Source organism: Neopsephotus bourkii, unplaced genomic scaffold, assembly GCF_033783945.1.
Source record: "Neopsephotus bourkii isolate Nb327-2 ecotype Australia unplaced genomic scaffold, CSIRO-AGI_Nbou_v1 NB_326, whole genome shotgun sequence".
NCBI classification, from domain to species: domain Eukaryota; kingdom Metazoa; phylum Chordata; class Aves; order Psittaciformes; family Psittacidae; genus Neopsephotus; species Neopsephotus bourkii.
In genome coordinates this window covers 67,166-77,186 of record NW_026900834.1, presented here as the reverse complement: position 1 = coordinate 77,186, position 10,021 = coordinate 67,166, and the positions used below count along the sequence as shown (strand labels likewise).

Sequence of the window (10,021 nt, the reverse complement as noted above, 5' to 3'; positions counted from 1 at the left end):
TCTCATCCTGCCTACGGCTCCCCACGGACGCGGGTCCTGTCCCCCCGTCCCACCTCTCCCCATGGGTCTCCCACCCCACATCTCCCCTGGCACCGGCACCGTGACAGGCGCAGCCCCGACCCCCTTTTCTACAGCCCCTTTTGTACAACCCCCCCCACACTGTGCCCTGAGACCCCCCCGAACCTGTGACCCCCCCCCCCCCAGCCCCCCTTTTGTCACCATCCCCTTGGGATCCTCTTTAATTTATTGCTTCGTTTCACCGTTGGGTGGTGCCAGGGGCACCCATGGGCCTGGGGGGGCACCCATGAGCCTGGAGGGGGCCCACCCCATGGCCCCCACCCCTGGGACCCTCCCATGAATGTAGGGGTGCCCCTCGCTGTGACGCCCCGGCAGCGCCGGTGGGACTGAGCCAGGGCCCCGGGGCTTGGGGGGACCAGGGAGGTCATGGTGTGTCATGGCATGTCATAGCGTGTCATAGCGTGTCATGGCGTGCTGTGGCGTGCCGTGGCGTGCCGTGGCGTGTCATAGCATGTCATGGCGTGTCATAGCGTGTCATAGCGTGTCATGGCGTGCCGTGGCGTGTCATGGCGTGTACAGCGTTTTGGGGTTGTAACTGTAAGTACGTAACAATGTTGGATTTGGCGCTGTGAGCGCGGCTCCTGCGGCGGCACCGCGGGGGGGTCGGGATGGGGAGGGGGGGCTCCCGCAATGGGGCTGTGGGACCCTGGGGATCCGCCGTGGCTTAGGGATGGAGAGCACCAGGGGCCTGGTGCTGGGGGGTACGGGGGGGCCGGTACCGGTGCTGGGGTGGGTCAGTGGGGTCAGGAGGTCAGGCCTGAAGGTGCCAGAAGGGGTTTGGGGGGGTCAAGGGGGGGTTGGAGGGGGTCATGCCAGTACCGGGGGGGTTCAGTGGGGTGAGGCCGGTACCGGTGCCTGGGGGGGGTCAGGGGGGTGAGGCCGGTACCGGTGCCTGGGGGGGGGGTGAGGGGATGAGGCCGGTACCGGTGCCGGGGGGGGGTCAGGGGGGTGAGGCCGGTACCGGTGCCTGGGGGGTCAGGGGGTGAGGCCGGTACCGGTGCCTGGGGTCAGGGTGAGGCTACCGGTGCCTGGGGGGTGAGGGGATGAGGCCGGTACCGGTGCCTGGGGGGTCAGGGGCGAGGCCGGTACCGGTGCCGGGGGTCAGGGCGACCGGTACCGGTGCCTGGGGGTCAGGGGACCGGTCCGGTGCCGGGGTCAGGGTGAGGCCGGTACCGGTGCCTGGGGGGGGGGTGAGGGGATGAGGCCGGTACCGGTGCCTGGGGGGGGTCAGGGGGGTGAGGCCGGTACCGGTGCCTGGGGGGGGGGTGAGGGGATGAGGCCGGTACCGGTGCCGGTATCCGTAGGGCCGCAGGCGGTGGGTCAGGAACTCCAGGGCGTGCATCTGGACCCCGTCCACGTAGTGAAAGGAGACGGAGAGGTCGGAGCAGCACGCGGCGGCCTGCAGGGGGCGCCAGAGGGGGGCGTGGTCTGAGGAGGCGGGAATGCATGCTAATAGGGCGGGTGCAGGTAGGTGGGCGTGGTCTGCATGCAAATGAAGCGGGAGGGGAGCGCGGGGGCTCAGTGCCCGCTCTGGTCCGCGTGGGCCGGGGTCGGGTGCCGGGTCCCCACTCACCCACTGCACCGGGTAGTAGGAGTACTGCGGGTAGAAGCGGTCGCGGGGCAGGGGCTGGGTGAGGTGCTGCTCCGGCCGGAACGGGTGGAACGTTTCCCGGCCCTGGGAATCCCGGGAGTCCCCCGCGGCCACCCCGAGCTTCTCCAGGCACTGCCCCAGCGCCAGGTCCTCCACGGGGCTGCTGTGGGTGCAGGTCCCGGCGGCGAAGGCGGCCACGAGGAGCCGCAGGGCCCCTTTGCTGAGCACGTACCCGGCTCCCCCGCTCATGTAGCCCTGGCGCACGAAGGGCTTGAAGCGCTTGCCCAAGTAGAGGGGGGCCTCCGGGGAGCGCCCGGCCAGGAGCCAGCGCAGGTTGGCCACCACCACGAAGGTGTCGTCGTCCGCCTTGAGGAACCAATCGGCCTGGTCCAGGTGATGCTCGTGCACGTACTGGAAGGCGCGGATGGTTTTCCAGTAGAGCTGGTGCCGACCTTCCCCCACGGGCAGCCCCACGGCCGGCAGGCTGGGCTCCGGCGCCGAGCTCATGAACAGCACCACGTTGCAGTGCCGGGCCCAGGTCGCCCGTACGTGCCTGGCTCTGGTCTCCAGGGTGCTGGGGCTGGTCATGACCCAGCATAGGACGCGCACCCGCTCGTACAGCGCCTGTGCCAGGCTGCTGTTCACTGCGGGAGAGAGGGAGCTGGGGCAGGCCATGGACACCTCCGTGTGCTGGGAGGTGCCATAGGCACCTCTAAGGGCAGGGATGCCCCATGGACTCCACCACCGGCCACTGCTCCATCCCAGCCCACAGCTCTGAGCTCCCACCATACCCAGGACATCCCGAATGCATCACAGGCTCAGAGCTCCCACTGCCAGCCCCGGAGAAACAGGGGCTGGTTTGGGCTGGGAGGGACCTTGAAGCTCCTCCAGCTCCAACCCCAACCCCTTCCACTGGAGCAGGGTGCTCCGAGCCCCTGTGTCCTTGAGCACTGCCAGGGATGAGGCAGCCCCAGCTTCTCTGGGCACCCTGTGCCAGCGCCTCAGCACCCTCACAGGGAAGAGCTTCTGCCTCAGAGCTCAGCTCAGGCTCCCCTCGGGCAGGTTCAAGCCGTTCCCTTGTCCCTCGGTGCCGCCTCCGCGGTGCCACACGGGGACGTCACCGCCACCACCCCGGCTGTGCCCGTCCCTGCTTCCTGGACTTCACCCTTCCGCACCCCCCCCCCCGTTATCTCCTATGGGTGCCCCCCCGGTCTCACCTGTGGGCGGGGGGAGGCTGCGCAGGGGGGGGGCACCCTCGGCTCTAGGGGGGCCCTGCAGCCCCCCAAGGCCCCGCAGGAAGCTGCCCCCCAGCGCCAGCCCCACGGCGAAGCCCAGCAGGAACCAGGGACCCCGCACGGCCCCACAGCGGCGCCTCGGGGGCTGCAAGGGACAGGGCAGGGATGGAGCCCCCCGAGCACCCAGGGAACCCCTCCGCCACCAGCTCCGTGTCCTGCGGTGACCCCCAAATCCCTCCCCGTGTCCCCTTTGTCCCCCCCAACCCCTCCCTGTCCCCTTACCCGTGCCCCCCTTCCTCCCCTCCCCGGTCCCCCCCCAGACCCCGCAGGGTTTCAGCCCCATTTGACCCCCCCCCAGCCCCATGAGTGTCCCCAAACAACTCCCCATGACCCGGCCGAGCCCAACCTCCTTACAGCCACACCAGGGGCTGTCCCCGGAGCCGCAATGGGGTCACCTGGGGGGTCCCCCCGGTACCTGCCCGGTGCTGCCCATGGCCCTGCCCACGGCTCCACGTGGCTCAGACGCACCCGAACAAGGAACCGGATCAACGGCTCCAAACGGGGTGGGACGAGGTGAGACCGGGGTTGGGGTCAGTGTCAGGGCAGCACCCAGGGCCCCATCCCCACCCCGCTGTAGGTCCCTGGCCCCCGAACCAGCCCCTGCAGCCACCAGCACCCAACGGTGGCCACCAAGAGCCACCCCACTGCTGGGGACACTCGGGGGGGACACACGTTACAGCCCCTTGGGAAGGGGACAGTGGCCACACTGGGGGGGCCATGGTTGTGGTTGAGGACCCCCCAGATGTGCAGGGGGCAATGGCAATGGTGGGGACACGAGTCATGGGGGGGGGGGGCTGCGGCCACTGTGGGCACGTACGGGGCAACCACGGCCCGGGGTGGGGAGAGCGTGGCCGCAAACGGGGGACTCCATGGCCAGGGATGGGGATACCGGGGGGTGGGGGGGGTCCCGGTGGGTCCGCTCAGTTCTGAGGGTCCCGGTGGCCCAGGTGCGTCCCGGCATCGACCCGTCCCCTCCTCGCTCCCATTGGCCAGCACCAGACGAGCCCCCGCCCTTCCTTGATCCTGATTGGCTGCGGCGCGCCCCCAAGCCCACCCCTTTGCGCCCAGTTCATGGGGCGGGCATTAGGACCCAGCGAGGCCGCCGGTGAGCGCTGGGGGGGGCACCGGAGGGACACGGGGGGGTTCAGGTCACGGACAAGGAGACAGAGCCGGGGCACCCGGTTTATTGGTAAAAAGGGGGGACACAAACGGCTCCAGTGGCAACGAGGGACCCCCCCGAATCACCCCCTCCCCATATTACACCCCCCCAAAATACCCCCCTCCAATATCACCCTCCCCGAAACCATTTCCCCACGTCACAGGGACCCCCAAACCAGTCCATGGGACCCAGCTATGGGGCAGCCCCACAGCAGAGCACTGGGGGGGGGGGGGGGTCACAAGTCGGGGTCCTCGGAGTCCCCGGGGGGGGGCTGCTCACGGCGGCCCCCCCACACGAAGCGGTAATTGTCCTGCAGCGCCTGCTGCCGCCGCCGCTCCCGGTGCACCTCGGGGGAGCCCTGCAGCTGGGGGGGACACGGGTCATGGGGGCACAGCGATGGGGGGCACAGCACTGGGGTGGCACAGCAATGGGGGGGCACAGCAATGGGGGGGCACAGCACTGGGGGGGCACAGCGATGGGGGGGCACAGCGATGGGGGGGCACAGCAATGGGGGGGCACAGCAATGGGGGGCACAGCAATGGGGGGCACAGCAATGGGGGGCACAGCGATGGGGGGCACAGCACTGGGGGGGCACAGCGATGGGGGGCACAGCGATGGGGGGCACAGCAATGGGGGGCACAGCGATGGGGGGCACAGCGATGGGGGGGCACAGCACTGGGGGGGCACAGCGATGGGGGGCACAGCGATGGGGGGCACAGCAATGGGGGGCACAGCGATGGGGGGGCACAGCAATGGGGGGCACAGCGATGGGGGGGGCACAGCAATGGGGGGGCACAGCAATGGGGGAGCACAGCAATGGGGGGGCACAGCAATGGGGGAGCACAGCAATGGGGGGCACAGCAATGGGGGGGCACAGCAATGAGGAGCACAGCAATGGGGGGGGCACAGCGATGGGGGGGCACAGCAATGGGGGGGCACAGCGATGGGGGGCACAGCAATGGGGGGGCACAGCGATGGGGGGGCACAGCAATGGGGGGCACAGCGATGGGGGGGCACAGCGATGGGGGGGCACAGCGATGGGGGGGCGCAGCAATGGGGGGCACAGCAATGGGGGGCAGCAATGGGGGGCACAGCGATGGGGGGGCACAGCAATGGGGGGGCACAGCGATGGGGGGCACAGCAATGGGGGGCACAGCAATGGGGGGGCACAGCGATGGGGGGCACAGCGATGGGGGGCACAGCAATGGGGGGCACAGCAATGGGGGGCACAGCAATGGGGGGGCACAGCGATGGGGGGGGCACAGCGATGGGGGGGGCACAGCAATGGGGGGCACAGCAACAGGGATTGGGGCCACTGGCCCCGCTGCCCCTGCTCTCACCAGCACATTGAAGAAGATCTCCTTGAGGTTCTTGGTGTCCTCCTCTGAGAGCCACCGGCCCTCGGCCTCGTCCCCCCCCGCTGTCACGATCTTGATCTCGATCTTCCCTGTGAGGAGGAGAGGGTTGGGGAGGATGGAACAGGGTTGGGGGGGATGGAGGAGGAGGAGGGTTGGGGGGTTACAGAGGAGGAAGAAAGCTGGGGGTGATGGAGGAGGAAGAGAATTGGGGGGTGATGGAGCAGGAAGAGAATTGGGGGGTGACAGAGGAGGATGGGGGGTGATGGAGGAGGAGGAGGGTTGGGAAGGATGGAGGAGGAGGATGGGGGGTGATGGAGGAGGAGGAGGGTTGGGGGGTTACAGAGGATGGGGGGTGATGGAGGAAGAGAATTGGGGGGTGACAGAGGAGGATGGGGGGTGATGGAGGAGGAGGAGGGTTGGGAAGGATGGAGGAGGAGGATGGGGGGTGATGGAGGAGGAGGAAGGTTGGGGGTGCTGGAGGCAGGTATTGGGGGTCCTCCAGTCACTACCTTCTGTCCGCAGCCCCTCCTTGGCCAGCAGCTCCCGCACGTTGCTTTGGGGGTGGCCCTGGGGGGGTTCCTGCTGCCCGGACCTGCTCTTCCTCCCAGCCCCTTCCTCCTCCTCCCTCTCGCCCCCCCCGTCCAACTTGTCCATCAGGCGGTTGAGGGTGGAGGCCAAGGACTTGGAGGCCCGGCTCCGGTCGAACTCGCCCTTCAGCCCCTCGGTCTCCAGCTCATCCTCCACCTGCGGGTCATGACTTTAGGGGGCTGCAGGGGGGGCTCAGCCCGGCAGGGGGGTCCCGGCGCCTCCCGCACCTCATTGATGATGCTGTCGAACTCCTTCTCCATCTCGGTCTTCACCTCCTCCTTCAGCTGCGCCATCTGCTCCCGCGGCAGCAGCACGGCCTCCAGCTCCTTCTCAAAGCCACCCAGGAGCTCCTCGTCCTCCTCGTCCTCTTCCTCCTCCTCTGGCTGCTCCTTGTCACCCCCTGAGGGCTCCTCATGGGCTGGGGGGGCCTTGGCCGCGGCCTCCCCCACCTCCTCCTCCTCCTCCCTCACCTTCTCCTTGGCCTGGAGGTGGAGGGAAGGTTCTCATGGGCACCGCTCGGAGGCAAGGGGAAAGGCGCGGCTGGGAGCAGCTCCCCGCGGGCCCCCACCTTCCTGGAGCTCTCCTTCAGCTCCTCCATGAACTGGAGCAGGTCCCCGAGGCTCCGGATCACTTTGAAGTGGATTTTCTTCCGCGGATCTACAAGGAGAGCACAGCAAAGGACAGGCGGGGGGGGCCGGGGCTGCGGGGGGGGGCACAGGGAGCAGGCAGCACCGAGGGACTCACCGGTCACCCAGCCACCGGCGGCCCTCAGGGACGGCTCCTCCGCCTGCAGAAGAGGGGATGATGGAGCAGGAACCCAACGCGGCTCCTGCCCAAAGGGACACCCGGGAGGACTCACCCTGGTACTGTCCTGGTGGCCGCCATCCTCACCGCTCACCTCGTGGCCCTGCTCCTTGGCTGGCTCTGCTTCATCCCTCGGCGGGGCTGGTAGGGGAGGAAGAGGAGGGGCCGTGGGCACGGCTGCCCCCCCCTTGCGGTGGCTCCTCGGCCATGGCCCACGGGCCCTACCGTCACCATGGGCCACCGGCGCCCCCTCGGGGGGGGTCCCGGGGGTCTCCACATCCCTCTCACTCCACAGCCTCGTGTCCAACGTCTTGAGCTCCTCCGAGATCTCCTCCACCTTCCGCTTGGTGTCCGCTGCGGGGACACAAGAGGGGGACCCGCGTCACCCCTGCAGGGTCCCACCCTGCACCCACCCCGGGGGGGGCCCCGCTACTCACAGACTTGGGCCTGGACGTACTGGACGTACTGGGCCGGGCTGAGCGCGGGCTGGCACAGGATGGGCTGCGGCGCCGCGGCGGGGGACGGCCGCAGGAGCGGGTGGTGGCAGATGCGGGGGGTGTGAACCGTGAGCACATAGGAGCAGGACTGGGGCTCGTCCACGCGGGCGAGGTGGTCACCAGCTCCCTCCTCACACAGGAACTGGGAGGTGGAGCCATCATCAACACCACCACCATCAGCACCGTCACCACCATCAGCACCACCATCATCATCACCACCATCACCACAACCAGCATCATCACTGCTACCATTATCATCACCATCATCACCATCGCCACCACCATCACCGCTACCACCATCACCGCTACCATCATCATCACCATCATCACCGCTACCATCATCACCATCACCACCATCATCATCACCATCATCACCATCACCACCACTACCATCACCACCACCACCATCACCACCACCATCACCGCTACTATCATCACCGCTACCATCATCATCACCATCACCACCATGACCATCACCACTACCATCATCACCGCTACCATCATCACCACTACCATCATCATCACCATCACCACCACCATCACCGCTACTATCATCACCGCTACCATCATCATCACCATCACCACCATGACCATCACCACTACCATCATCACCGCTACCATCATCACCACTACCATCATCATCACCATCACCACCACCATCACCGCTACTATCATCACCGCTACCATCATCATCACCATCACCACCATGACCATCACCACTACTATCATCACCGCTACCATCATCATCACCACCATGACCATCACCACTACCATCACCACCATCACTGCTACCATCATCACCACCACCACCATCACCGCCACCACTTCCCAGTGCTGCTGCAGCCTCACCCTCACTTCAGCCTCGCGGGCCCTGCCGGTGAGGTCGCAGCGGGAGCCGTTCACGTAGCTCTGGCTGTGGTAGCGCTTCAGCCGGTGCTGCTTGGAGGCCTGCAGAGGGGTTGGAGCTGGGGATTCTCTGCTGGCTCGTACGCAGGCTGGCTGCTGGCACATGCAGGCAGGATGGAGCCCAAACCTTGGCTGTTTCGTCATCCCAGTCGAACGCTGACTGATAATAGCCGAGGAAGAGGATGTCTCCTTTGATCTCTGACTCTACAGTGAGAAGCCACAGAGGCACAGGCTGGAGGGGCCATTGGGGACAATTTGCCCCCCCCCCATCCTCCTTGTGCCACCATCACCTTCCACATGGTACTGCTGGATGTGCTTCCCATAGCAGAACTCGTAGGTCCACCAGTCCTTGGTCTGTAAAACATGGGGATGAGCAGGGATGGGGGCCCCCAAATCCCAGCCCTTGTCCCTAGGGCCCACTCTGTGCCCCAGAGCCCACCTTGACGAGGCAGGGAGCCGCTGCCATGGGCTGCAGGAGCTCGCTGACCCCGGAGCCGTTGTAGAGCTGTGCCTCCTCCAGGGGCTCCGGGGGGCTCCGCACGGCCGCCGCCGGGAGCCGGCACTCGTAGCGCTGCTTGAACTTGGAGGCCACCGTCACCACGTCCCCCGGCGGGCGCTGGGGGGGACACGGGGCTCGGGGCTCGGTCCTTGGAGGGCACCGGTGTCCCCCTCCCCGTGCCTCAGTTGCCCCCAAGCCCACTCTGCCCGAAGGGGCCCGAGCTACCGAGGCGCGGGGGCCCCGTTCCCGGCCCCACGGAGCCGGTTCCTGCCCTGGGGGGAGCCACGGGAGCTGCTCAGCGCCCGGAGCCCCCAGCTCCATGCCCGGGTGGTGCCTTCGCGCCGGGAACCGCAGTGGAACACGCGGTGTCCTCAGCCCGGTACCGAGCCCCATCCCCGGGACCGCCCGGGCCGCTGTTCCCCGGCCGCTGCCCCGCGCACCTGCCCGGCCAGCACGGGCTCGGCCAGGATCTCGAGGCCGTACTTAAGCTCGCCGAGCTCCTGCAGGTCCAGCGCGGCGCGGGCGCCCCGCAGCGCCGGGCCCAGCACGGCCAGGACCGAGAGGAGAAGCGGCCCCGGGCCCGGGCCCCGGCACCGCAGCGCCGCCATCTTCGCCCTCCTCACCGAGCCGCTTCCGCCCGGCACCTCCCCGTGCCCGCCCCCGCGCCCTACGTTTTGCGCAGCGATTGGTCAGAGCGGCTGCCCGTCAGAGCGGTGCTCTCCTTCTATTGGTCAGCTGCCCGCGGTGACGTCACCGGTGTTGAGTCCGCGGCGCAGGGCGGAGGTTCCTCCCGCTGCTGGAAGCGATTGGGCCGAGTCAGCGCTGGTCTGAGCCAATGGGGAGGCGGAGAGCGATGACGCAGGCAGAGGCGGGGATGCCGGCTCCCCATTGGCTGAGCGGGATGCAGGCGAACCCCGAGCCCTGATTGGTGGAGAGCGTGCAGAGCATCCCTGAGGGGGCTTGAGGGGAGGTTGGGGGGGCGCTTTGTCACGTGATTAACGGAGCCGGGAGGAGGGGGCCCGGCCCCTCTCCAGGGTGAGCCTCCCCCGTCCCGTTCCCCCCGCGACCCCCAGGAGCACCCCCCCTCCCCAATTCCCGCTCCCCAATTCCCAGCCCCCAATTCCCTCCCCAGCCCCCAGATCCCAGCCCCCATCCTCCCATTGCCCCTCCGGTCCCCTCCGCCTCGGGCAGTCCCGGCCCCCCCCGTTCCACCCCCCGGGGGCTCAATGGCACCGTTGTTCTGCCC

The 10,021-nt window shown here is 68.1% G+C and overlaps 2 protein-coding genes across 3 annotated transcripts; both read right to left on the bottom strand.

Annotated features, from left to right (window-relative positions):
* Positions 1–226: 226 nt before the first annotated feature.
* Positions 227–3,426, bottom strand: LOC133209282 (glycoprotein-N-acetylgalactosamine 3-beta-galactosyltransferase 1-B-like). The gene is made up of 6 exons (XM_061347811.1): positions 3,380–3,426; positions 2,887–3,049; positions 1,652–2,313; positions 1,365–1,477; positions 529–613; positions 227–448 (listed from the first exon to the last, which is right to left on the bottom strand). The coding sequence occupies exons 1-5, from the start codon at positions 3,395–3,397 to the stop codon at positions 583–585; spliced, it is 987 nt and encodes a 328-aa protein (XP_061203795.1). The 5' UTR covers positions 3,398–3,426; the 3' UTR covers positions 227–448; positions 529–582.
* An 836-nt stretch (positions 3,427–4,262) lies between these two features.
* OS9 (OS9 endoplasmic reticulum lectin) lies at positions 4,263–9,388 on the bottom strand. 2 transcript variants are annotated; one of them, XM_061347806.1, is made up of 14 exons: positions 9,216–9,388; positions 8,716–8,892; positions 8,567–8,630; positions 8,404–8,480; positions 8,220–8,318; positions 7,311–7,512; positions 7,099–7,227; positions 6,929–7,014; positions 6,814–6,856; positions 6,638–6,726; positions 6,297–6,551; positions 5,991–6,225; positions 5,464–5,570; positions 4,263–4,481 (listed from the first exon to the last, which is right to left on the bottom strand). In XM_061347806.1, the coding sequence occupies exons 1-14, from the start codon at positions 9,381–9,383 to the stop codon at positions 4,359–4,361; spliced, it is 1,854 nt and encodes a 617-aa protein (XP_061203790.1). In that variant the 5' UTR covers positions 9,384–9,388; the 3' UTR covers positions 4,263–4,358. The 2 variants fall into 2 exon arrangements, with proteins under 2 accessions (XP_061203790.1, XP_061203789.1); XM_061347805.1 differs by having other exon boundaries at positions 4,264–4,487.
* Between the last annotated feature and the right edge of the window lie 633 nt (positions 9,389–10,021).